Source organism: Vulpes vulpes, chromosome 3, assembly GCF_048418805.1.
Source record: "Vulpes vulpes isolate BD-2025 chromosome 3, VulVul3, whole genome shotgun sequence".
Classification (NCBI taxonomy): Eukaryota; Metazoa; Chordata; class Mammalia; order Carnivora; family Canidae; genus Vulpes; species Vulpes vulpes.
Window position 1 is genome coordinate 15,342,138 of NC_132782.1, and position 27,931 is coordinate 15,370,068.

The 27,931-nt window shown below is 37.9% G+C and overlaps 1 protein-coding gene across 6 annotated transcripts in view; it reads left to right on the top strand.

Annotated features, from left to right (window-relative positions):
- Positions 1–4,437: 4,437 nt before the first annotated feature.
- Positions 4,438–27,931, top strand: part of UBR3 (ubiquitin protein ligase E3 component n-recognin 3) — a 226,700-nt gene continuing 203,206 nt past the window's right edge. For 4 of the 6 annotated variants that reach the window (XM_072751891.1, XM_072751894.1, XM_072751895.1 and 1 more), the window contains exon 1: positions 4,439–5,023. In XM_072751891.1, the coding sequence (XP_072607992.1) occupies positions 4,476–5,023 (548 nt within the window). In that variant the 5' untranslated portion in view covers positions 4,439–4,475. Of the gene's footprint in view, positions 5,024–27,931 lie in introns of all 6 variants that reach the window. The other 2 variants (XM_072751893.1, XM_025994075.2) reach the window with 2 other exon arrangements.

Here is a 27,931-nt window from a genome sequence, read left to right on the forward strand (position 1 = left end):
GAATACATAAAAATACAGTATTTTAGGTTCTATTTTGTAGCTTTCTATTACAGCACTATGTAGAATTATTTATTCCTCAGTAGAGTAACAGTAACATTTTGAGGTATATCATTGAAGGAGCACAGAGTTTTCAGCTGAATTTCAATCTGGCTTTCCCTCATGGAAATATGATCCTTGTAGGAATTCCCCGTGACACAGCACAATGATTTGAGAGGTAATTTAGAAGAAGAGTTTTTATAATACACTCATGCATTGAAAGCGAAAAATGTCAGACTTCCTGAATCCAAATGATAGAAGCCCCAGACATTCTAGGAGAAGCAAATATATGAGAGCTTGTCATATTCATTTTAAAAACTAAAGCAGTAAACTAGTTTGTACCTGGACAGAAACTTGATTATTTCATTTGTCTCAAACAATAACTAATACTACTGATTACTATTAATATATATTTTAAATTATTTTATTGAGGTATAGTTTCATACCATAAAATCCACCTGTTTTTAGAGTTGAATCAATGATTTTTAGCAAATTACATAGTTGTTTAACCATCACCCCAACCAACTTTTTTTTTAAAGATTGATTGATTGATTGATTTATGAGAGAGAGAGAGAAAGAGAGGGAGAGAGAGGCAAAGACACAGGAGGAGGGAGAAGCAGGCTTCATGCTGAGAGCCTGACTCAGGACTCCATCCCGGGACTCCAGGATCGCGCCCTGGGCCAAAGGCAGGCGCTAAACTGCTGAGCCACCCAGGGATCCCCCACCCCAACCAACTTTAGAACATTTATGTCATCCTAAAAAGATCCCTTGTACCCATTTGCAGTTACTTCTTGTTCTTACCCCAGCTCCAGACAACCACTTTGTCTCCATAGGTTTGTCTTTTCTAGACATTTCATGTAAATGGAGTAATATAATAATCATTTTTTGTTCTGACTTCCTTTATTGACAAAATATTTTTAGTTGATTAATATCATAGCATGTATAATACTTCATTCTTTTTTATTGTTAAATGATATATATTTATATGAACATGCTACAGTTTGTTTTTCCATTTATTAATTCATAGGTCATTTCCAGTTTTGGGGGACTATTATGAATAATGCTGGTATGAATATTTACCTGTAAGTCTTTATGTGGATATATGGTGTAGATTCTCTTGCGTAGATTCCTAAGGGTAGAACTGCAGGGCTGTATGGTAAATTTATGTTTAATTTTTATTTTTTTAAAGTAGGCTCCATGTCCAATGTGGAGCTTGAACTCAGGACCTTGAGATCGGGAGTCACATGTTCCACCAGCTGAGATAGATATATATGTTATTAGTTTGAGTATAGTTGACACACAATGTTACATTAGTTTCAGGTGTACAAATTAGTATTTGATTCTAGTTTATACATTATGCTATGTTCACTACAGGTATAGCTACCATCTGTCCCATGACATCAGTATTACAATATTGTTGACTGTATTCCTTATGCTCTGCTTTTATTCCCATGATTTACTCATTCCATAACTGGAGGCCTGTGTCTCCCACTTTCCTTCACCTGTTTTGCCCATCCCTTCACCTCCTCCCCTCTGACAGTCATCACTTTATTCTCTGTAGTTATAGGTCTGATTCTGCTTTTTTTTTTTTTTTTTAGGTTTCACTTATGAGTGGAATCCTAATGGTATTTGTCTTTCTCAATCTGACTTATTTCACTTAGTATAATACCATCTAGGTCCATCCATGCTGTCTCAAATGGTATGCTCAACTTTTTGAGTAACTGCCAAACTGTTTTCCTGAGAGACTATACTATTTTACATCCCGATCAGTGCAGTATGAGAGTTGCTGTTTTTACATATTCTTGCCAGCATTTCTTATTGTCTATCTTTTGATGCTTGCCATTCTAGTGGGTAGTATAGTGGTATCTTATAGATGTAAATTTCCTTAATGACTGCTGAGTATCTTTTCTATGTCTATTGGCCATTTATACATCTTCTAAATGTTCACATATTTTGCCCATTTTCCAATTTGTTTACTTATATTCTTGTTATTATCAGTTATTTTTAACAGTTCTTTGATTTTTGAACTGGTCTGATATCATAACCAGAATAAGTGGGAAATCTGTATGTATACTGCAGTGTCTATGTAACTGAAGTACAGGGTAGTATTTAAATTTTGTTGTTGTACAGCAAAAAAAAAAAAAAAAAAAAAGGAAGCAGTGGTGGGATTTTGTAGACATTTGTAGAAATTTCCCAATGAAAAAAAAAAAAAAAAGAAATTTCCCAATGGCCTTAATCCATAGACATTGACTAGTGTTCTACCTTAGTTGGAAATGTTCCTGGAATTTACTTGGTTTATAATTTGGTGATTCATAAAGAGAATTATTGAGCAACTTTTGAATTATCACTGCTTAATGATCATTATGAAATGCTTTGTTAATGTAGAGATCAGAGTATGTGAAATAGTGTGTTTTAATTATGTTCAATTCATTTATAAAACAGGGTTATGGATTAGAAATACTCTTATTCTACTTCCTTGGATTATTTCTCCTACAGTATTTTCATTCTTGGTTGTCCTCTGTCATGTGTTACTAAGTTATAACACAGAGAGCTGTCTGGAAACTTTAGTAAGCTGTAGATTTTTAGTTCTGGAAGGATCAGTAATGATAATCTCCCTCAAGATTCAGATTTTGTTAGGGTAGGATTACCTCTGGAGATTTTTTATTTTTATTTTTTGATAGAGAGCAAGAGAATACAAGCAGGGGGAGTGGTAGAGAGAGGGGGAAGCAGGCTCTCCGCTGAGCAGAGAGTCCAATGTGGGGCTGTATTCCAGGACCCTGAGATCTTGACCTGAGCCAAGTGGGCTTGATCTTGACCCAACCAACTGAGCCACCCAGGTGCCCCTGCAGTCACAGGCACCCCACCTTTGGAGATTTTGATTCCTTAGGTCTGAGATGGTGCCTGGGAATCTGTTTTGTGAGAACTTCAGGTGATTCTTAGGGATCAGGTGGGTTTGGGAAATATTGATGTCGTAGTTAGGAGCAGGGTTTTTGAATCAGATGGATCTGGGTTCTAGTCATATTTCATTTAATTGTCAGCTGTGTGTTTTGGGGCACAGAAATAATCTCTTTAAGTTTGTTTCCTCTATTAACAGAATTTACCTCATAGAATTGAGAGGATTAAAAGAAATAACATATATAAAAAACAAGGCCCATAATTAATACGCAACAAACATCTAAGTATTTAACGATAATCCGATAAATATTTGAGCATTTATGGCCAATGATGAAGACTCATTTTTTGCCCTCAGGAAATTTACCAATTAGTAGTGGGGTGGAGATGAGATTTTATGATAAGACAATAGGTTACATCACCAAAGGGGGCCTGGCTGGCTCAGTTGGTGGAACATGTGACTTTTTTTTTTTAAGTTTTATTTATTTATTTGTTAATGAGAGACACAGAGAGAGGGACACAGGCAGAGGGAGAAGCAGGCTCCCTGCAAGGAGCCGGATGTGGGACTCCATCCCGGACCCAGGGATCATGACCTGAGCCAAAGGCAGATGCTCAACCGCTGAGCCCCCCAGGCCTCCTGAGCATGTGACTCTTGATCTTGGGGTGCTGAGTTCCAGCCCACTTTGGGTGCAGAGTTTAACAAAAAGTATCATAAAGTAAGTTAAGGGCCATCCTTTTGAAGAAAAGAAGTTACACAGGTAGACTGTTCCAGATTAGGCTGTGGGTGAGCAAGTGGGATGGGGTAGCGTGGGAACGAGGAACAGTAAAGATAAAGCCTCATGAAACAGTAAACAGTCCCACTGGTCTCTCTCATATGGCAAACTTGGAGTAGTATCAGGAGATAAGGATAGGAAAATAGGTGAGTTTTTGAGAGAAGATTTAAGGAGCTTGTTTTTTCCACTGAAGATTTTGAACAGGAGAATAATAGAACAGAGTGCACTGTAATAGCCTAAAAAAATGTACTTCAGATTAACTTGGTAATAGTGTGAGGGTAAGAATTAATTCAGGGGGAAAATGAGCTTGCTTCAATAGGAACAGGGATTCGGTGGTCATTGGGGTTCGTAACGCTGGGAACCTGCAGCTCAAAACGAGATGCGGATCCTTAGGCTCCATCTGGAAGATGCTGTAAGCCCTATAGTCCAGGCAAATAAAAGTCCATGTTGAAGTTGTCTCTGCCTGTCTGTCTATTCTCTGTGTATTTTTCGAGGCGGGCGGCTCTTTTCCGTACTCCCGCCTCTGGGCGCCGGGAGGCGGGGGAGCGACGGAGGAGCGCGCGGGGAGCAGGCCCGACGCCCGGGGGGCGTGTGCAGGGGCGGGGTCGCGGCGGGGACGCGGCGGCGGTGGCGGCGGCGGCGGCGGCGGCGGCGGCGCGCGGCGGTGCGGGGTATCGCGAGAGTTGGGCGGGCGGAGCGACCGCGGCAGTCGGTTCCCCCACCCTCCCGGGAGGAGCCGCCGGCCCTGGGCTCTCCAAATTCTGAGCTCTCATCATGGCGGCGGCGGCGGCCGCGGCGGCCGTCGGGGGGCCGCAGCCGCCCCAAGCCGAGCTGCCCGCGCCCGGGCCGGGCCTGGACAAGGCGGCCACCGCGGCGCACCTGAAGGCGGCCCTCAGCCGGCCGGACAACAGGGCAGGTGCTGAGGAGCTGCAGGCGCTGCTGGAGCGGGTGCTGAGCGCCGAGCGGCCGCTGGCCGCGGCTGCGGACGGCGAGGAGGCGGCGGCCGCGGGCGGCGGGGGCGGCGCGGGGGCGGCGGAGGAGGAGGCCCTGGAGTGGTGTAAGTGCCTTCTGGCGGGCGGCGGCGGCTACGACGAGTTCTGCGCGGCCGTGCGGGCCTACGACCCCGCGGCGCTCTGCGGCCTGGTCTGGACGGCCAACTTCGTGGCCTACCGCTGCCGGACGTGCGGCATCTCCCCCTGCATGTCGCTGTGCGCCGAGTGCTTCCACCAGGGCGACCACACCGGACACGACTTCAACATGTTCCGCAGCCAGGCCGGCGGGGCCTGTGACTGCGGGGACAGCAACGTGATGCGGGAGAGTGGGTGAGTGGGGCCCTGCTCCGGGGCGGGGGCGCCGCGGGCGGGCGGCCGGGCCGGGCCGGGCCGGGGCGGGGAGGGGGCGCCTGGCGGCAGGCCCCGCGCTGTCAGGGGACGCGGTGGGGGAGGGCGCAGCCGCGGGGGGTGGGGGTGGGGGTGGGGTGGGGTGGGGGTGGCTGAGCTTGAGCTGTCAGCGCCGCAGGGGGAGTGGGGACCGGGGAGCGCGGAGAGCGCGCGTACCCAGGACGGGGCAGTGGGTATTCGGGGCAGCCACGGGAGAGCCGTGCGCGGGGTGGCAGGAGGAAGGGCTGCTTGGGGAACCCGCTGCCGAGCTGTCAGTTGTGTACTTGTCGGGAAGAGCTTTAAAAGCGGCCTGGTTCTTGGGAAGGAGAGGCTGACGACGTGGTTTGGCCCGGCTGGGAGGGGGGTGGTCCTGGGGGCTGCATTGGGCCGCAGGATGCTACGAGTCGGGGAGGTGGTCCTGCGGCTGCCGGGTGGAAGGGCTGCTGAACTGTCAGTGTGTCCGTCAGCGGCGACGGAGGAGCCCGAGAGCTTGTGAGAGTTGAGGGAGGAGGGAAAGGGGAGGGGCTTGCATGAAAAGCGACTGTTGAGCTGTCAGTGGAGTATTCGGCGTGCTGGAATGACATCTAGAACCGGGCTACTGAGCAGTCGGTCGCAGAACGCGCTACGGACCAGAAGAACAAACAGAAACACTGAGCGAATGAGGAATCAAGTGTTAGGTCTTCTGCTGCAGTTAAAAGGGCACTTTATTCGTTGACTAATCTGTGAACCTCTGTCTAAGAGGAGACAGTCAACAAATGCACATTCGATAGGAGCAATGTAGCCGGGTGTTGGGACTTAGGACAAAAGGCATTTCAGAGACTGCAGCGAGTTAAAGAGTTGGTACGTTGTAGTGTCTTGGCTTGGGACGTGATATCATATCTGGGGAAGCCCTGGGAAAAGAAAGAACTTGGTGGAAGAGAGGACGTTTTGGCTGGGGCAGTAGTTGAAAGAATGTTAGCAAGTCCAGTTATTCAAGTTTTAAAATTTTCAGGTGTTGTAATTAATGGTAGAGCACACATCCTTTAGAAAGGGTCACTGTTTTTTTTTTTCCCCCCCTTTGGAGTACTTGTAGCTTACTGTTGCTATAGAATGTTCAATCTATCAGGTGCAAGCAAGGCTCCGAGGATATGCAAAATGAACAAGACATTGACCTACCCGGTTAAGCCTCTTACACTAGAGTAGAAAATGATAAATTTTTTAAATAGTCCGGGAGTTAGAGGAGCCTTCTGTGCAGAGGAAGTACGTAAAAGACTTCAGAAAGGAGGTATTTTGAGCTTGTTACTATCACTGCAACTATTAACAACAACGGCGATAGTAATTGCAGCCAACTTTTGAGACTTAAAGTGTATTCCTGACATTTAAAAAATACTTAAAAAATTAATATTTGAATAGGTAAAATATTCATGTAGCCAAAAAAAAGCAAAAGAGAAAAAATTAAAAGATGCACAGTTTGAAGTTTCCCTCCCATCCTGTCTTTCATCTGCCCAGTCCTTCCCACCATTACTACTTTCTCTTAGTACAAAAATAAACGAGGATGAATATGTATTTTGATTATTCAGTTTCTTTTTATGCAAAAAGCAACATAACATCTTGCATTTTTCACTTACCAAGAGGTCTTTTCATGTCAGTAAATCAGTGTATTAACTTTACTTAAAAAAAAATCTGTAATGTGTTCCATGCCACAAATTTGCCACTCTATTGATTTTTTTTGTTTTTGCTTTTTTTTTTTTTTTTAAAGATTTTATTTATTTATTCATGAGAGACACAGAGAGAGGCAGAGACACAGGCAGAGGGAGAAGCAGGCTCCCTGCAGGGAGCCTGACATGGGACTGGATCCTGGGACCCTAGGATCACACCCTTGGCTGAAGGCAATGCTAAATTGCTGAGCCACCAGGCTGCCCTGTTTTTGCTTTTTAAGAGAGAGAGAGAGAGTGCATGGACGGGGGAAGGGACTGAGAAAGAGAGAGAATGTTAAGCAGGCCCCCCTGCCCAGTGAAGAGCCCACTGTGAGGCTTGATCTCACAACCCTTAGATCATGACCTCAGCCAAAATCAAGCTGGGCATTTAACCGACTGAGCCACCCAGGCGCCCTGCCACTCTTCATTTGTCATCACTTTTGCTGTTTGACATTTGGGTTTCCAGTATGAAATAAAAAATGTGGTATACCTGTCTTTTCACCTATGCAAAACTATCAGGGAGATATATTCTCAACAGTGGGATTCTCAAGTTGCCCTCCCTCCATTAAGTCTGAGTACTAAGCAGAGTATCAGACTTTCTGCTTTCCAACAGCCTCATCAAAAGAGTGTTATTAACACTTTGGATTTTTATCTGTTTGGTAAATAGTGGTCAAATATTAACTGTGTTACATTATGTAACTCATTTATCTTCAACAAACCTGAGATTGTTACTGTCATTATTCTCATGATACAGAAGAGGAAAGTAGGGCATAGTTTTAAAAAACTTGCTCAGGATTATACAGGTAGTAAGTTACTGCTAGTCTGCAGGCTCCAGAGATGACAGCTCAACATTTCTCTCTACTGCCTCTACAAATAGCATTCCTATTGGATGTTTCTGTTCAATACTGTGTTTTTGTCTTTTTTTTTTTTTTTAATATGCCATTCTTATTTGGGCCTTTTTTTTTTCTTTTTAAAAACTTAAAATAAATTTTAAGAGGGATTTTAAAATGGAATTGGAACAATCCTTTACAGGTATTTAGACATTTTTACTTCTTAGACGAGGTTAGCATTTGGGATCCCTAAAGAAGGGGAAAGTAGGAAATGTATTTGATTCTTTCCTGAATTTTGGAACACAGTCATAATCATCAGGTTGATCTGGATGAGTTGTAAGTCTGATCTCTGATTGTGATGCTTCGGTGCAGGAGCGGAAATATCTCTTTATTTCTTTGAAGGTATTCGTACAGGGCACATTCTAATCTTACAGCATTTGCCTTTACTGACATCTGGTAGATTCTTATTCCTCTGGCAGCCCTCTGTGAGTTGTTGATACATAGTGTTAAATAATTATTATTGCCTTTCTGAAATGCAGAACTGTTGCCTGTAAGTGCCAGCAGTTGCCATGTCCAGTTTCATAAAGGGCAAGAGTAAACAATAAATGTGTTGTGGCCATGTGAAAATTCTGATATTTTTACAACTCTTTGGGATAGAATAATTCTGGGCTACACACCTAATCTAATGCCTGGAGAGACATAGGTGACGTTAGCCAACAATACAGGTTAAAAGGCTGCCTCTGGAACCTTTTCAGAACTGGAAATCTACAAATTATAGCAGTGTTCCTGGTGGGCAAAGCTGGACTACGCTGGCATAGAGAAAATATATTTAACTTTTTTCAGTTTTTGATACTTCTTAAAATCCTTTTAGGTTACTAAAAGTTTAAGATAAGTTGTGTTTTAGTTTGTAATTGTAACTACAATAGACATGTATAAATACCATTGTTCAGTACATTTTTAAACGATTCTATTTTCTCTGTATCTGCTTTCTTAATAAAGAGAAGAAACCCTGCTGTGCCTTAATCCTTTTCCCAAGTGTCTGTTTATGGATAGGATATTGTATTGGAGATGGGGAAGGATCTTGGATCCATCTCAACCTATATTGCCAATTAATTTTCAAATTTATAATTATGAAATTATGAGGAGAGAATTCAGTTATTTTTGATGAGTGGTATTGATATAGTGTGGCAATATTAACAGGTGTACAAACCAAAGGAAGAAAACAACAGAATTCATTTGTGGGATGAAATTACAAAAGCATGGGACGCCTGAGTGGTTTAGCAGTTGAGTATCTGCCTTTGGCTCAGGGCATGATCCTGGTCTCAGATCCAGTCCTGCATTGGGCTCCTTGCAGGGAGCCTGCTTCTCTCTCTGCCTGTGTCTCTGCCTCTCTCTCTCTGTGTCTCTCATGAATAAATAAAATCTTAAAAAAAAGAAATTTGAAATTACGAAAGCTATGGAAACTAGATATTAATAACTGTATGTATAACAGCATAATTTTGCCACTAATGAATAAAATGCACTCATTGTAACAAACGGTTGAAGGATGGGTAAATTTTTAAAAAAAGTAATGAAAAATATAAAATAAAGTCTGATTGGTTTGTGGTGCTGATGGTGCTAACCAGAAGTTGGAATTTTAAATATTTAGTTCCCAAATTTTGGTGCAGAGGATGACCATTTTCATGTTCTATCCTGTATTTATAGATTTTTTTTTGCCCCCTTGTTCTTCCTCACAGATTCTAAGCTCCTTAAAAAATAGGAACCTTATCTTGCTATATTTATCAGAGGCCAGCATAGTCTCTTGCACTTAGTAGGTGCTTAGTAAGTTGTATAAATTAAAGTACGTTGAGTTAAATTGGATAAAATAGTGGCTGTTACGCCTGAAAATTTGCCATGAGATTCCATTGGTTTAGTTATTCAGGTGGTGGCATTGATTATTAAATCCATAGCATCTTTTTTGAGATTGCTTTAGGAATAATTTCTTTCTTTTTCAATTTCAAAAGTAATACATATTGGTTACAACATAAAAATAACCAGAGGGGTGCCTGGGTGACTTAGTTAAGCTTAAGTCTGCCTTTGGCTCCGGTCATGATCCCTGGATCCTCTGGCTCTCAGGCTCCCTGCTCAGCAGGGAGTATGCTTCTCTCTTCCCTCTACCCTTCCCCAAGGCTCATGCTTTCTCTCAGATAAATAAATAAATAAAAATGGATAAAGTAAAAAGTAAGGGTTCCTTTTCCTCCGTCCCACTTCTCAGTGATAGATTTCCCTTATTTTCTTTTAAGCTTAGCCATACATTTAAAAGATGCTAGTTATAATTTACTCTGCAATTGTAGCTGTTTTGTTGTGGGAAATTTTTAGGTTTATTTGGTCTGTGGCAGTGCCAGAAATGGAGGCAGTCAATGTCTAGTTAAATAGTGTCATACTCTTCTGTAACTGGCTCTTTTTCCTTTAACACATTTCTTGGACACGGTCTCTTATTAGTGCACATAGAACCATTTCATTTTTTTTTACAGTTAAATTGTATTTCATTGCACTTTTATATTTTTTTCCTGTAATTTATGCTGTCATTTCCCTACTGATACACATTTAAATTGTTTCCAATCTTGGACTATTAAAAATGTTTGTTGCAGTCAGTATGCTTGTATACACTTTTCTGTGTATATGTGTAAGCATATGGGTGAGACAAATTCCTAGAAGTTATATCTTGGTTAAAGGAAATGTACATTTTAAACTTTGATAGAGCCTTCCAAAGACATGAATTTACACTCTACCAACAATGTATGAAAGAGCATGTTTCCCCACATCTTGGCCAATATATATAGTGTTATCAGTATTTCAATCTTTGTTAATCTGTTAAGTGAGAAGTGATACATTGTTTCATTTATTACTCCTCCCCGCACCCTTTCTTTCCAAACTTGAGTATTTTGAAGCAAATCTCAGATTTCTTATAATTTAATTTATAAATATTTAAGTATGTATCTCAGTAAAGAGATGTGAACTCTTAAGAATGAAACATAACCCAAATGTCCTTTGGCAGATGAATAGGTAAGCAAAATGTGGTTTTGTACATAAGACGGAATGTTACTTAGCCTTTAAAAGGAATGAAGTTTGGACACATGCTGCAGTAGGGATAATCCTTGAAGACATTATGCTAAGTGAAATAAGCCAGATACAAAGGACAAATATTGTATGATTCTATTTTTATGAGGTATCTGTAATAGTTTAATTTTAGAGACAGAAGATAGATTGGTAGTTGGCAGGGGCTGGAGGGAGGAGGGTAGTGGGGAGTTATTGTGTAATGGGTACAGAGTTTCAATTTAGGAGGATGAAAAAGTTCTTTAGATGGATTGTGGTGATGGCTGCACTACAGTGTGAATGTTCTTAATATACTGAACTGCACACTTAAAAAATGTTAAAATGGTAAGTTTTGTGTCATGCATATTTTATCATTAAAAGAACAACCACTGTACCCTAATCATACCTAAAATATTCACAATTCTTTTTTTTTTTTTTTTAAGATTTTATTTATTTGAGAGAGTGAGCAAGAGAGTAGGGGGAGGGAGAGGGAGAAGCAGACTCCCTGCTGAACAGGGAGCTTGACGTGGGGCTCAATCCCAGGGCCCCAAGATTATGACCTGAGCTGAAGACAGATACTTAACCGAATGAGCGACCCAGGTATCCTTTCACAATTACTTCTTAAAGTCTTCAAATATCCAGTGAATGTTCAGATTTTCCCAGTTTCATGAATGATTTCTTAGGGTTGATTTAGAATTAGGATTCAAACAAGGCCCTCATATTGCGCTTGGTTGTTACATCTCTTAGGACTCTTTTTGTTATACCTCCAACCCCCCTTTTTGGTTCTCTGCCATTTACTAGTTGAAGGAACCTGCATTCTGGGTATTACTGATTGCATCTCTGAGATGTGATGTTTAACTTGTTCCTCTGCCCATTATTTCCTGTAAACCAGTTGTTGGGATCTAGAGTCTTGATCAAATTTTATTTTTTTTTTATTTTTTTTATTTTTTATTTTTTATTTTTTTTAATTTATGATAGTCACAGAGAGAGAGAGAGAGGCAGAGACACAGGCGGAGGGAGAAGCAGGCTCCATGCACCGGGAGCCCTTCGTGGGACTTGATCCCGGGTCTCCAGGATCGCGCCCTGGGCCAAAGGCAGGCGCCAAACCGCTGAGCCACCCAGGGATCCCCCTTGATCAAATTTTAGATGCTATTTTTTAAAAAAGATTTTATTTATTTATTTATTTGACAGAGAGAGAGATGGAGAGAGCACAAGCGGGGGCAGTGGCAGAAGGAGAGGGAGAAGCAGGCTCCCCACTGAACAGGGAGCCTGACATGGACTCAATTCCAGGACTCTGGGATCATGACCTGAGCTGAATGCGGAAGCTTAATCAACTGAACCACTCAGGCACCCCTTAGATTCTTTTTTTTTTTTTGTTTTGTTTTGTTTTGTTTTGGCAAGGAAACTTACAATAGTTTTATACTTCCTGTTGAATCATATCAGGAGCTAGAGAATGTTTCCTTGTCTCTCCTTTACTAATGTTAGGGTTAATCAGTGGGCTTAGACTTGTTAGTGTGATCCATTTGTTATAAAGTTACCTATCTTGTTAAAGATTTTAGTATCTAAATTATTATTATTGTCCAGATCCATATTTTTATTAGAGATTGCAAAATGGTAATATTCTAATTTTAGTATCCTTTTATATTCTAATGAGAGTTCTTTCTAGACTACTTTTCAAGTTTCAAGGATCACGTGTACTCATATGTGGTCTCTACCTGTACTGCCAACCTTATAACCTCCATTGCAGTGGGATCCTCTGTTATTTCTTTAACTCACTGTATATATTCTTGTCCTTGAAGTTTCATGTTGTTTCTGCTCCTGCAAAGTCCAGTGGAAAGTTTTCCTTTGACTGTCAAGCTCATCTGTAGGAGCAACACTCCTGTAACATAGGTACACTGTGAAACCATATTGTAGGATTTGATTTTCTGAATTATAACAATTCTTTTGTCATCTCTAGGTTTTATCTCTACAAACTTTCAATAAAGATTTGATGATAAAGACCTGTGCCATATCTACCTCTTATTTATATCCTCTCACATATATTTAGAGTTTAGTAAATGGGTTATTTTTTAGTAAATTGTATCATATGTTGTGTTTTACTGATTTTGTAGGGAGGGTATTAGAGCTAATCTCTTAAATTATTTATTTATGTATGTATCCATGTATTTACATGTGAAATTTTCTTTCCTATGAATCTGTAATTTTCTCTACAGCAGTACCAATCTAACTTAGGTCATGAATTCAAACAAGGGAACATGACACCTCTCATGATCCAAGAACTTGGAGGAAAAATAATTGAAAAAATTTTTTTCTCATTTCTGTGTTCATTTTACTTTTTTTTTACTTTCTTTTTTTTTTGATTGCTAATTTACCAGAAATAGTATAGACTGATTCTTAATTTAGAAGAGTCTACTTGAGGTGGAAGTATAATTTCTAGTCATCTTCATTATAGTAAGGTTTAACTACAACACAGCAATTTGGAAGTCTTATTAGATTGTAATTATTTTTTCTAATCATTTTTATGTCATATAAAACCCATTAAAAAAAAACCCATTAAAACTTTTTTCAACTATGAGACATTTTCAAGATATAGAAAAGTAATATAGAAAGTATGTTTTTACTCACCACTGAGATTAATAGATGTTAACCTTTTGCCCTACTTGCTATAGAGCTTTTTTTTTTTTTTTAAAGATTTTATTTATTCATTCATGAGAGATGGAGAGGGAGAGAGAGAGAGAGGCAGAGACACAGGCAAAGGGAGAAGCAGGCTTCATGCAAGGAGCCTGATGTGGGACTCTATCTGGGGACTCCAGGATCATGGCCGGGGCAGAAGGCAGGGCTAAACCGCTGAGCCACCCAGGGATCCCTAGAGCTTTTTTCTGGGGGGGGGGGGGGGGGGGGGGTAAAAAAACTAAAGGTCATCTTCTCCCTTCCTTTATCTTTCCCTCCCGAGGGATTACCATTATCCTGAAATTCCTGTGTGAAAATCCATGCATGTTTTTTACTTTTACTACATTTAAACAATATATGGTTATTTTAGTGTTAAAATTGTGCTTAAATTAGAATTTCTTTGAAACTTGCCTTTTTCACTTACCAGGTTACTAATATAAATGAGTTTATTGGGCAACCCGGGTGACCCAGTGGTTTGGCGCCACCTTCAGTCCAGGGCGTGATCCTGGAGACCGGGGATCGAGTCCCACGTCGGGCTCCCTGCATGGAGCCTGCTCCACCCTCTGCCTGTGTCTCTGCCTCTCTCTCTCTCTCTCTCTCTGTGTGTCTCTCATGAATAAATAAATAAAAATCTTAAAAAAAAATAAATGAGTACATTTGTATCTAGATGCTAAGTATTCTGTGGTGTCTTTAAACCGTGATTTGCCAATCTATTTCTTTGCTATGGGACAATTATATGCTTTATATTTTTTCATTGTTTTTTCAGGGCTGCAGTGGACATTTTTGTATATGTCTCTTTGTGTAGGTATACTAGAATTTTTTTAGGATAGATTAGGAGAGGAACTGCTAGGTCATAGAGTGTGCTTGCTATTCTTCATATGCACGTATACAGTTTTGTGTCTTGTGTGTTAGTCTGTTGGATATAAACATATTTTTTAAATTTGCGTTTTCCTGACTACTAGGAGAGTTGAACATGTTTTCTGTTTTTAGGCCATTTGAGTTCTTCCTTTGTGAATTGCTAGTTCATATTCTTTGCCTGTTTTCTGTTTTATATTACTGAGTTTTATGACTATATATATATATATATATATATATATATATATATATATATATATATATTCTAGATACTGATCCTTAGTTATGTAGATTCCTAATTTCATCTTTCAGTCTGTGGCTTGTCTTTTCCCCTCGTTATGTATAATAGTGTGGCAAAACGCTTTAAATTAAAAATGTAATGTTTCTTCTATAGTTTGCATTATTTGTGTCTTTTTATTTATTTTATTTTATTTTTATTTATTTATTTTTTAAGATTTTATTTATTTACAAGAGAGAGAGAGAGGCAGAGACAGAGGCAGAGGGAGAAGCAGGCTCCATGCATGGAGCCTGATGTGGGACTCAATCCCGGGGCTCCAGGATCACGTCCTGGGCCGAAGTCAGGCACTAAACCACTGATCCACCCAGGGATCCCCCTATTTTTATTTTTAAAGGTTTTATTCATCCATTTGGTAGAGAAAGATAGCACAAGCAGGGAGAGTGGCTGAGGGAGGGGGAGAAGCAGACTCTCTGCTAAGTAGGGAGCCCAATGTGGGACTGGATCTCAGGACCCTTGCATCATGACCTGAGCCAAAGGCAGATGCTCAACTGACTGAGCCACCCAGGCGCCCCAATTTGTGTCTTTTCAAAGCACTCCTCTCTACCTTAGTTCATATGGCAATTTTCTGTGTGTGTCCTAAGCTTTCTGTTGTATTGGTATGTGTCTTACAACAATGTCATACTGCTTTAATTATTATAACATTATAATAAGTGTTGGTATGTCAGGATTTCCATTATTATTGTTCTTCTAAAGGATCTTAGCCATTCTTGTCCCTAACACTTTCGTTTGAATTTCAGGATCAGCTTGTCAAATTCTGTGGAAAATTTCTGTTAGATATTGATTGAAATCACATTAAATTTGAGGACATTGCATAAGGAGACATTAAACAAGGATATTCATTATAATACCATTTGAAATTGGGAAAAATTGGTAACAGAGATTAGTAAACTGTGGTTTAATCATGCAGTAGAATACTTTAGGGCAGCCCCGGTGGCGCAGCAGTTTAGCGCCGCCTGCAGCCCAGAGCGTGATCCTGGAGACCCTGGATCAAGTCCCACATCAGGCTCTCTGTATGATGCCTGCTTCTCCCTCTGCCTGTGTCTCTGCTTCTCTCTCTCTGTCTCTATGAATAAATAAATAAAATCTTAAAAAAAAAAGAATACTTTATAGTAGAAAACAAATATTGTTATCTTTATAGTATTTAGTATGCCTCTCCATGAGAGTAGTATAAATTGTTTTTGCTTCCAATAATTTTCTCCATAAGTTATATATCTTTTGTTAGATTTGTTCCGACATATTATTTTTGAAAAAAACTACTTTTTCCAATTTCTTGTTTATTGCTTTTTATCCAATATTTTATATTACAAACATTTTCAAATGCTTTTGAATTTTTTATATGGAGCATCCTTAACCAACCTTCTGAATTTTTTTTCTAAAATTAATCTGTAGATTTTCCTTTAATAAGTGCTTATTTTGGGCAGCCTGGGTGGCCCAGTGGTTTAGCGCCACCTTCAGCCCAGGGCGAGATCCTGGAGATTGGGGATCGACTCTCGCGTCTGTCTCCCTGCATGGAGCCTGCCTCTCTCTGTCTGTGTCTCTGCCTCTCTCTCTCTCTCTCTCTGTGTGTGTCTCTCTCATGAATAAATAAATAAAATCTTTGAAAAAAAAATAAGTGCTTATTTTATATCAGGCATTTACATGTATCTCATTTAACATTTTCTTTTTTTAAAAAATATTTTATTATTCATTCATTCATTCATTCATTCATTCGAGACACAGAAAGAGAGAGAGAGAGAGAGAGAGAGGCAGAGAGGCAGAGACTTAGGCAGAGGGAGAAGCAGGCTTCATGCAAGGAACCCAATGTGGGACTTGATCCTGGATCCCAGGATTATGCCCTGGGCCAAAGGCAGATGCTCAACCTTTGAGCCACCCAGGTGTCCCTCATTTAACATTTTCAACAAGCCCCTAGGTATTGATATTATCATCTACACAAGTAAAATATTGTCCTAGAGACGCAACTTGACCAAACTTACACAGCTCTTATTCACAACCATTTTTTGTCCACATCCAGAACCTGTGTACTTAACTCCTAGTGCCTCTGTTGTTACTGCATTTTAGTGAAGGTTAAGGAAAAGTTTACAGAGAATTTGAATTTGATCTGCAGGGAGGTTGGGGGGTGAGGGAGAACTTTATGGATAAAAGGAACAGAACACACAAAGCTTCACAGGCATGAAAGAACATAATGCAATCAAGTGCTAGTGTACTTTTCACCTTCTCTCTTGAATAATATTTTAACTGGGTGGAGAATTTTAGTTACATTTATTTCCCTAGCACTTGAAAATGCTATTCTGTTGTCCTCTGGTCTCTTGTTGGGAAGTATTTTAATCTAATTGTTCCTTTGTAAGTAATCTGCTTTATTCATTAGTTGCTTTTAATGTTTATTTTTTGGTGATCTGTTGTTTCCCTATGATGTGTCTAGGTGTGACTTTATTTGTTGCATTGGCTCTAGATGAGGATTGTCTCATCTCTTCTGGAAATTCTCAACCATTGTCCCTTTGATTTTCAAGTTTTTCCCATTCTTTTCTGTTTTGGGACTGCTGTAATATATTTGTTAGATCTTCTCATTCTGTCTTCTAAATACTAGACCATACTCATTTTCTATCCATTTATCTTTTGGGGGGGCTGTATTGCGGGTGATTTCCCCAGATCTGTCTTATAGATAATTCCTTCTTCAACTCTATCTCATCGTTGTTTAGCTTGCCTATTAAGTTTTTAATTTGAATACATGTATTTTTCAGTCCTAGGAAAATCTTTTCATATTGACTTGCCCTCCCATCCACCATTTTTTTTAACTTGCCCTTCTTAAACAAAAGTCTTATTCTTTAGTTAGGGTTTCAATTCCTTTTATGCTTGTAGTAATTTTATTTTTCATTTTTATTTTTTAAAAAAGATTTTATTTATTTATTTGACTGAGAGAACGCGAGAGAGCACAAGCAGGGGGAGTCGCAGGGGGTGGGGGAGAAGCAGGCTGTGGGCTCCATCCCAGGACCCTGGGATCCTGACCTGTCCCGGAGGCAGACCCTTAACTGACTGAGCCACCCAGGTGCCCTACAAATTGTACACATTTAAAATGTATTTAAGTTGTCACATATGTATACCTCTGTAAAACTATCACTGCAATCAAAATAGTAAACATAGCAATGACTCCCAAAAGGGTCCTTGTACCTTTTTGTAATCCATCCTTCCTGCCTTTTCTTGTGCCCCTTCCCCCAGCAACTACTTATCTACATTCCATTGCTATGGATTATTTGCATTTCTAGAGTTTTATATAAATGGAATTATATAATGTACATATATTTTTTGATCTGTTGTCTTTCAGCATAATTATTTTTTTTCAGCATAATTATTTTGAGGTTCATTTATAAAGTTGTGTCAAAAGTTCATTACTTTATTGCTAAATAGTATTCCATTATATGATAAACCACAATTTGTTTATCTGTGCATCTGTTGATAAACATTTGAGTAATTTCTAGTTTTGGGTTATTAAAAATAAAGCTTCTATCAACATTTGTATTCAAGTTTTTATATGGATATTAACAAATTTTTGTATGGATACTTCATTTTTTTGCGTAAATACCTAGGTATGTAATGAGTGGATCATATGGTAGAAGTATGTTTAATTTCTAAGAATTTAAAAAGCTAAAAAAAAAATTTAAAAAGCTGTGATTTTATATATATGATAAAAGTTTACATTTCAATTATTTTTAAGTGTGTAATTCAGTGCATTAATTGCATAATATTTAACTTTTAAAGAAACTTTCAAAATGTCTTCCCACGTTTTTCCATTCTATATTCTTACCAGCAATATCGGAGAATTCCAGTTCCTCTGTATCATTACTAACACTTTTATGGTCAGTTTTTTAAATTTTAGGTGTTCTAATAGGTATGTAGTAGTATCTTCTTATAGTACTAATTTGCATTTTTAATGATTTAATGATCTTTTTTAGGGGGCTTTCAAATATATTCTTTTTAAAATTTAAATTCAGTTAATTAATATATAGTATATTATTAGTTTCAGAGGTGGAGTTCAGATGACTAATCCTTTAAAGCATTTTTTTCATTTGCTGATTTGTCATCTGTATATCTTTAGTCAGGTATTGATTGGTTCAAATCTTTTTTTTTTTTTCAAGATTTTATTTATTCATGAGACACAAGGAGAGAAAGGCAGAGACACAGAGAGAAAGGCAGGCTCCCCACAGGGAGCCCCATATGGGACTCAGTCTCAGGACCCCGGGATCACAGCCTGAGCCAAAGGCAGATGCCCAACTACTGAGCCCCCCAGGAGTCCCTTGGTTCAAATCTTTTGCCTAATTTTTTCCTTACTGGTTTATTTGTTTTCTTTGTTTCTAATTATTAACTTTTTTCTAGTTATTTTATTTAATTATTTATTTTTAAAAGTAGGCTCCATGCCCAACATGGAGCTTAAACTCATGACCCTGTATAACCAAGAGTTGCATGTTCCACTGACAGACCCAGCCAGACATCCTTCTAATTATTAACTTTTGATAGTTCCTTATCTATTGTGGATAAAAGTCCTTTATCAGATATATGATTTGCAAATATTTCTTTCTGCTCTGTGACTTATCTATTGACAATATCTTTTGAAGACTAGAGGGTTTTAATTTTGGTGAAGTTCACCTTATCAATGTGTTGGTCCCTTTTGGATCCTACCTTTGATGTTAGAATTAAGAAGTATTTACCTAACTCAGCATTAGGATTTTCTTGTGGAAGGTTTATAGGTTTAAGCTTTTGAGCAGTTTTGAGTTAATTTTTACATATGGTATAAGATATAGATCAAAGTCCATTTTTTTTTTTGCATATGGAAATGTAGTTGTTGAAAATACTGTCCTTCTTCATTGAATAGCTTTGGCACCTTTAACAAAAATTAGTTGTTCCTCTATGTGTGGATCTGTTTCTGGACTTCCTTTTTTTTTTTTTAAAAAAAAAAAAAAGAGAGAGAGAGAGAGGCAGAGACACAGGAGGAAGGAGAAGCAGGCTCCATGCTGGGCGCCCGAAGCAGTACTCGATCCCAGGACTCCAGGATCGTACCCTGGGCCACAGGCAGGTGCTAAACCGCTGAGCCACCCATGGATCCCCTGTTTCTGGACTTTCTATTTTTATGCCAGTGCCTAACTATGGATTACTGTAGTAAGAATATAGTAAAATAGTATTAGCCTTCCAACTTTAATATATATATTTTAAAGATTTATTTATTATTTTAGAGGGGGATGGGACAGGAGAGGGAGAGAAAAAATCTCAAGCAGTTTCCCTGCTCAGCATGGAGCCGGTCTTGAGGCTTGATCCCTCCACCCGGAGATCGTGACCTGAGCTGAAATCAAGAGTTGGGTGCTTAACTGACTGAGCCATCCAGGTCCCTGCTAAGATTTTGACTGGGATTGTGTTGAATCTGTAGATCAGTTTGTAGATAATTGACATCCTAACATTAGTAAGTCTTCCAACTTATGGACATGGTAAATCTATTCATTTTTTAAGGTTTTCTTTAATTTCTCTCAGCAGTGTTTTGTAGTTCTCAGGGAACACATCTTGCACATTTAAAAAAAATTCAATTTCTGATTGTTGCTAGTAAATAGAAATCAATTTTTTTGTTTGGTGAAGATTATGTATTTTAGAGAGGGAGAGAGAGGGAGTGTGCATGTGCACTGCAGGGAGGGGCAAAAGGAGAGGGAAAGAGAGACTCTCAAGCTGACTCCCCACTGAGCACAGAGCATGATGTGGGGCTTCTTTCCATGACCCTGAGATCATGACTTGAGCCTAAATCAAGAATTGGATGCCTACCTGAGGCATCCAGGCACCCCTCAATTAAGTTTTGTATATTGATCTTGTATTTTGCAGCCTTGCTAAACTTACTTATTCTAGTAGCTTTTTGTAGACTCCATTATGTTTTCTATGTAGATGAGTATGCTGACTCTGAATAAAGATAGTTTTACTTCTTCCTTTCAAATCATAGTGCCACTTATTTATTTTTGATTGCATGGAACAGAATCTCCATTACACTATTGAGCAGAAGTGGTGAATGTGGACATTCTTGTACTGTTCCTGATGTTGTATTATTAAATATATTAGCTGTAGGATTTTGTTAAATGCCTTTCATCAGACTGAAGAATTTCTCTTCTTAGCTGAGAATTTTAAAAAAAATCACAAATGAGTTTTTATCAAGTGTTTTATTTTTTTGCTTCTATTGAGATAATTAGATGATTTTTCTTTTTTAATCTATAGATATGGGGAATTACATGAAATAATTTTTGAATATTGAACCACTCTTGTATTCTTGGGATAAACTCTACTTTGTCATGATGTATTATCGTCTTTTTTATGTATTGTTGGATTCAAGTTGCTAGTATTTTGATGTAAGGATTTTTGTATCTATGTTCACGAGGAATATTGTATTTCTTTTGCAGTATCTTAGTTTTCTTCTTTGGTAATATCTTTGTCTGATTTGGGTATCATGGTAAAGCTATTTACATAAAATGAGCCGGGAAAGTTTCCTTCTTCTTTTTTTTTTTTTTCAGAGTTTTTGTAGAATATAACTATTTCTCCCTCAAATGTTTGGAGGAGTTTCACAGTGAAGCAATAAGTTTGGAGTATTTACTGTTGGAATTTTTTTTAAGTTTATTTATGTATTCATCCATGAGAGACACAAAAAGAGAGGCAGAGACAGAGACAGAGGCAGAGGAAGGAGAATCAGACTCCTGCAAGGAGCCCGATGTGGGACTCGATCCTGGGAATCTGGGATGAGGCCCTGAGCTGAAGGCAACCGCTGAGCCACCCAAGTGTCCCTGTTGGAATGTTTTCGAGTACAAATGGAATTTCTTTAATGATGTAGTACTTATTCATTAAGTGTATGCTTTGGCAGTTTTAATCTTTTGAGGAATTTGTCCATTTCATCTAAACTGAATTTATGGGCAAAATGTCCTTTGTAATATTTTATTGTTCTTTCAATGTCTTTAGGGTATCTAGGGATACTGTTTTTCATTCGTCAAAATTATTGGTGTTTCCAAGAAATCAGCTTTTGGTTTTATTGATTTCTATCTTTTTTTTTTCTTTTCTATCTGTTCTTCATTGTTATGTGCTTTTTATTACTGTCTTCCTTCTTGTTTGGTTTTGTCATTTTTTTTTACAAGGTGTCATTTTAGAGCAATGCTTTGTGACCTTTTTTCTTTTCTAACATAAGTTTTTGATGTTATAAATTTCCCTCTATGTACAGTTTTAGAGGCAACCCATAGATTTTGATATATTTTTACTTTTATTCAATTTCAGCTGTTTTCTGTTTTCCATGATTTCCTCTTTGGCCCATGGGTTATTTAGAAGTTTTAGAGATTTTTCCCAGATTATGTTTTTTAGTAATTTCTAGGTGAATTCTGTTATAGTCAGAGGGTATGCGTATATATCAATTTATTTAAAAATGTTAACTTTTTTTTTAAGTTTTCCTTCATAATCCAGAATATGGTCAGTCTTTGTGAATGTTCCATGTGCATTTGAAAAAAATATGTGTTGGGCGCCTGGATGGCTCTGTTAAGTGTCTGTCTTCAACTCAGATTAGGATTATGGGATTCAGCCCCATATCAGGCCCCCCTGCACAGCAGGGAGTTTGCTACTCCCTCTGCCCCTGCTCTACTTGTGCTCGCTCTTTCTCTTTAAATCATTTTCTCTCTCTCAAATAAATAAATAAAAACTTAAACCAAAGATTTAAATCTGTCATTTTGGAATTTGCTTTTTATTTATCCCATCTATCTTTTGTTTTTTTCCCTCTCTTTTCTGCCGCCTTTTGGATTTTTTTTTTTTTGTTTCCATTTTATCTCCTTTGTTGGTTTATTATCTTCTTATTATCTTGTTATTTTACTGGTTGCTTTATGGTTTATAGTATACATCTTTAACTTTTCACAGTCCATTCTGAATTATATTATGCTAATATATATATATTATATATATATATATATATATATGGGAACCTTATGATGGTGTGTTTCTGTTTTTTTCTCTCCCAGCTTATATCCTATTGTCATGTGTTTTATTTTTATGTGCACCATAAACCACTGAATACATTGTTCTTATTTTTATTTACACAATCAATATGGGAACCTTATGATGGTGTGTTTCTGTTTTTTTCTCTCCCAGCTTATATCCTATTGTCATGTGTTTTATTTTTATGTGCACCATAAACCACTGAATACATTGTTCTTATTTTTATTTACACAATCAATAATTTTTGGAAGAGATTTAAATAATAATAATAATAACAATAATAATAATAATAAAATCTTACCCATTAGTTACTATTTGTAGTGTATTTTGTTTCATTGTGTAGGTCTGAGTTTCCATCTGGTACCATTTTCCTTCTGCTTAAATGATTTCCTTTAACATATCTGATAGTGTGAGTTTGCTAGTGATAAATTCTTTCCTTTTTTGTATGTCTGAAAATGTCTTTCATTTGTTTTTTTTTTTGCATTTGTTTTTGAAAGATAATTTCTCTGGCTCTAGGATTCTAGTACAGTTGACCCTTCAACAAACCAGGGTTTAGGGATATGACTTCTGCATAGTTGAAAATCTACTTAGTGAGGGATCCCTGGGTGGCGCAGTGGTTTGGCGCCTGCCTTTGGCCCAGGGCGCGATCCTGGAGACCCGGGATCGAATCCCACGTCGGGCTCCCGGTGCATGGAGCTTGCTTCTCCCTCTGCCTGTGTCTCTGCCTCTCTCTCTCTCTCTCTGTGACTATCATAAATAAAAAAAAAAAAAATTAAAATTAAAAAAAAATCTACTTAGTGAAAAGTTATAAGGAGATTTTCAGATTTAATAATAGTAGCCTGTTGTTGACTGGAAGCCTTCCTGATAATGTAAACAGTTGATTAATACATATTTTCTGTTATATGTATTATATGCTGTATTCTTAAAGTAAGCTAGAGCAAAGAAAATATTAAAATCAGAAGTGGGGTGCCTAGGCTCAGTCAGTTAAGCATCTGCCTTTGGCTTAGGTAATGATCTCAAGGTCCTGGGATTGAGCTCCATTTTGAGTTCCCTGCTTGGCAGGGGAGTCTGCTTCTCCCTCTCTCCCTGCCCCTCTCCCCTGCACATATTCTCTCTGTCTCCCTGGTTTTTCAAGGGCTAACTGTATATGATTGATTCTTAAACTAAGATAATTTATCATCATTTAATCAGAAGGACCATGCAGCCTGGATTCCACCCCCCTCAGCTTTATTGAAGTACAATTGACAAATAAAGTTGTATAAATTGAAGGTATATAATGTGATGATAAATGTATGTATTGCAAAACGATCACAACAATAAAATTAGCTAAGACATCCATCACCTCACATAGTTACTTTTTTTTTGTAGTAAAAACTCTTAAGATCTACATTCTTAGCAAATTTCAAGTATATGGTGTAGTATTGTTAACTATAGTCACCATGATAGATGTAAGATCCTCAGAATTTATTTACCTTGCAACGGGAAGCTTGTACCCAGTCATTAGTAATTCCTTATTTCCTCTCCAGGCTTTGACCATGAGCATTTTACTCTGTTTCTATGAGTTTAGCTTTTTAGATTTCACATATAGGTGTGGTCATACAGTATTTGTCTTTTTCTCTCTAATTTATTTCACTTAGCGTAATAATGCCTTTTTGGTTCATTCATGTTGTCACAAATGGCAGGATTGCCTTTTTTTCTTTTTGTAGCATGTTGTTTAGACTCCATATGTTTGTGTTTTTCCAGTTTTCTTCTTGTGATTGGGATTTCCTTTTTTTTTTTTAATGGCTGAATAACACTCCATTGTGTGTGTGTATCATTTTCTTTATGCATTCATTTGTCAACTGAGAGTTGTTTCTATGTTTTTGCTATTGTGATAATGCTGCCTTGAACATTGGGGTTCAGCTATCTCTTTGAGATAATGACTTAATTTCTTTTGGATATATACTCAGAAGTGGGTTTGCTGGATTGTATGCTAGTTCTATTTTTAATTTTTTTTTTTTTTTAATTTATGATAGTCACACACACACACACACAGAGAGAGGCAGAGACATAGGCAGAGGGAGAAGCAGGCTTCATGCACCAGGAGCCTGATGTGGGATTCGATCCCGGGTCTCCAGGATCGTGCCCTGGGCCAAAGGCAGGCGCCAAACCGCTGCGCCACCCAGGGATCCCCTATTTTTAATTTTTTGAGAAACTTCCGTACTGTTTTCCATAATGTACCAATTTACGTTCCTACCAACAGTAAACAGGAGTCTTTTCTTCTTATCTTTGGCAACATTTGCTAACTATTGTTTTTTTGATAAAAGGAATACTAACAGAGGTGTGGAGATTTTGGAGTGCATGGGTGGCTCAGTTGATTAAGCTTCTGCCTTTGGCTCAAGTCATGATCCCAGAATTCTGGGATGGAGACTCATCAGACTCCCTGCTCTGCGGGGAGCCTGCTTCTCCCTCTCCTCCCCCACTCATGCTGTCACTATCTCTGTCTCTGTCTTTCAAATAAAATATTAAAAAAAAATGATGTGATCTACCTCATTTTGGTTTTGGTTTACATTTCCTAATGATTATTGATGTTGAGCATGTTTTTTGTCCATTTTGTCCATTTTTATGTTGTCTTTGGAAGAATGTGTACTCTATTCCTTTACCCATTTAAAAATAAGGGTTTTTTTTTTTGCTGTTGGGTTATATGAGCTCTTAATAAATTTGAATATTGACCCTTTATCAAATAAATGGTTTGGAAACATTCCAATGCTCTAATTCCTTAGGTTGCTTTTTAATTTTGATTGCTTTCTTTGCTGTGTAGAAACCTTTATTTTTTATTTATTTATTTATTTATTTATTTTTTTTATTTATTTATGATAGTCACACAGTGAGAGAGAGAGAGAGGCAGAGACACAGGCAGAGGGAGAAGCAGGCTCCATGCACCGGGAGCCCGACATGGGATTCGATCCCGGGTCTTCAGGATCACGCCCTGGGCCAAAGGCAGGCGCCAAACCGCTGCGCCACCCAGGGATCCCGAAACCTTTATTTTGTAAAGATATTTATACTTGTTTATTTTTGCTCTATTTGCTTATATTTTTGGTATTATACCCCAAAAGTCATTGCCAAAGTCAATGTCAAGAAGCCTTTTTTTCTAGGAGTTTTATTGTGTCTGGTCTTGGAGTTAAATCTTTAATCCAGTTTGAGTTAATTTTTCTGAGTGTGTAAGGTAGGGATCCAATTTTATTTCTTTGCATGTGAATATCTAGTTTTCTCAGTGCCATTTATTTAAGAGATTATCCTTTCCATTGTTTATTCTTAGCTCCTTTGTTGAATATTAGTTGGCTATATATGCATGAGTTTATTTCTGGGGTTTCTGTTTTGTTTCATTGATCTGTGTATTTTTTTTTATGGTAGTGTCATTCTGTTTTGATTACTATAGTTTTGAAATATAGTTGGAATCAGGAAGTGTGAAGTCTCCAGCTTTGTTCTTCTTTCTTAAGGTTGCTACTTAAGGTCTTTTGTGATTTTATATGAATTTTAGGATTTTTTTCTATTTCTGTGAAAAATGCTATTGGAATTTTTATAGGGGTTACATTGATTCTATAAATCGCTTTGTCTAGTATGGACATTTTAACAATGTTAATTCTTCCTGTCCATGAACATGGGAAATCTTTCTTTTCATTTATTTATATCATCTTCAGTTTCTTTCATCAATATTTTATAGTTTACAGTGTACAGATCTTTCATTTCCTTGGTTAAATTTATTCCTACATATTTTAGTGTTTGGATACTATTGTAAATGGGATTTCTTTCCTTTTTTTTTTTTTTCAAGTAGTTCTTTGTTATTATATAAAAAGTAGTTGAGTTTTGTATGTTTTTTGCATCCTGTGTTTAGTAATATTCTAATAGTTTTTTGGTGTAGTTTTTAGGGTTTTCTGTATATAATATGTCTTCTGTAAACAGATAATTTTGCTTCTTTTTTTCTGATTTGGATGCCTTTTATTTATATTTCTTGCCTAGTTGTTGCAATTAGGACTTCAGTGCTAAGTTGAGTAGAAGTGATAATAATAGGTATTCATATATTGTTCCTGATTTTAAAGAAAATTTTTTGGGACTCCTTGGTGGCTCAGCAGTTGAGCATCTGCCTTTGGCCCAGGGTGTGATCCTGGAGTTCCAGGATCGAGTCCCATGTCGGGCTCAATTTTTCACCATTTATCATGATGTTAGCTATGGGCTTGTCATATATAACTTGTATTATGTTGAAATATATTTCATCTGTACCCAGTTTGTTGAGTTTTTATCATGAAACAGATGTTGACTTTTGTCAAGTGCTTTTCTGCTTTTCTGCAAGATTATTGTCTGATCTTCATCCTTCATTCTGTGAATGTGGTGTTATATTGATTTGCATATTTTGAACAATTTTTATATACCAGGGATAAATCCCTCTTGATTATGGTGTAAGATCTGAACTTTTCATGTGCTATTGAGTTCAGTTTGTTAGCGTTTTATTGAGAATTTTTGCATCCAAATGCATGAGTCATATTGACCTGTAATTTTCCTTTCTTTTAGTTTTGGTATCAGGGTAATGTTAGCCTTGCAAAATGAACTTGAGAGTGTTCTTTCCTCCTCAGTGTTTTTGAAGAGTTTGAGAAGGATTGGCATTAATTCTTCTTTAATGTTTGGTAGAATTCACCAGTGAAGCCATCTGTTCCTGCAATTTCTTTTGGCTGGGAGGTATTTGATTACTGATTCAGTCTCCTTAGTTGTTATTGATCTGTTCACATTTTCTATTTTTTTATTGATTCAGTCTTTAATAATTATATGTTTCTAGGAATTTATCCATTTCTTCTAGTTTTTCCAGTTTATTGGTGTATAATTGTTCAGAGTAGCCTTTTACGATCCTTTGTATTTTTCTGGTACTGGTTGTAATTTCTTCTCTTTCATTTATAATTTTATTAATTTGAGTCATATTTCTTTTTTGTTGACTATCACTCTAGCTAAAGGTCAGTTTTATTTATCTTTTCAAAAAACCAACTCTAAGTTTTGTTCTTTCTATTGGTTTTCCATCTTTATTTCATTTATTTCTGCTCTATTCTGTTTTCTTCCTACTACTAGCTTTGGGCTTAGTTTGTCCTTCCTTCCTTCCTTCCTTCCTTCCTTCCTTCCTTCCTTCCTTCCTTCCTTCCTTCCTTCCTTCCTTGATGTGCCAAGTTAGGTTGTTTAAGTTAGGTTGTGTAAGCTTTCTTTTTCCTCAATGTGTAGGCATTTATAGCTATAAATTTTCAGTTATAACTGCTTTTTTGGCATCTTACAGGTTTTGGTTTGCTGGATTTCCATTTTCATTTGTTTCAAGATACTTTTTTGATTTTCCTTTCTTCTGTGACCTATTATTGGTTGTTGAGGAGTGTATTGTTTATTTTCTCATATTTGTGAAATTCCATTTTCTCTCCTGTTTTTGATTTCTAGTTTTATAGTTTTCATTGTG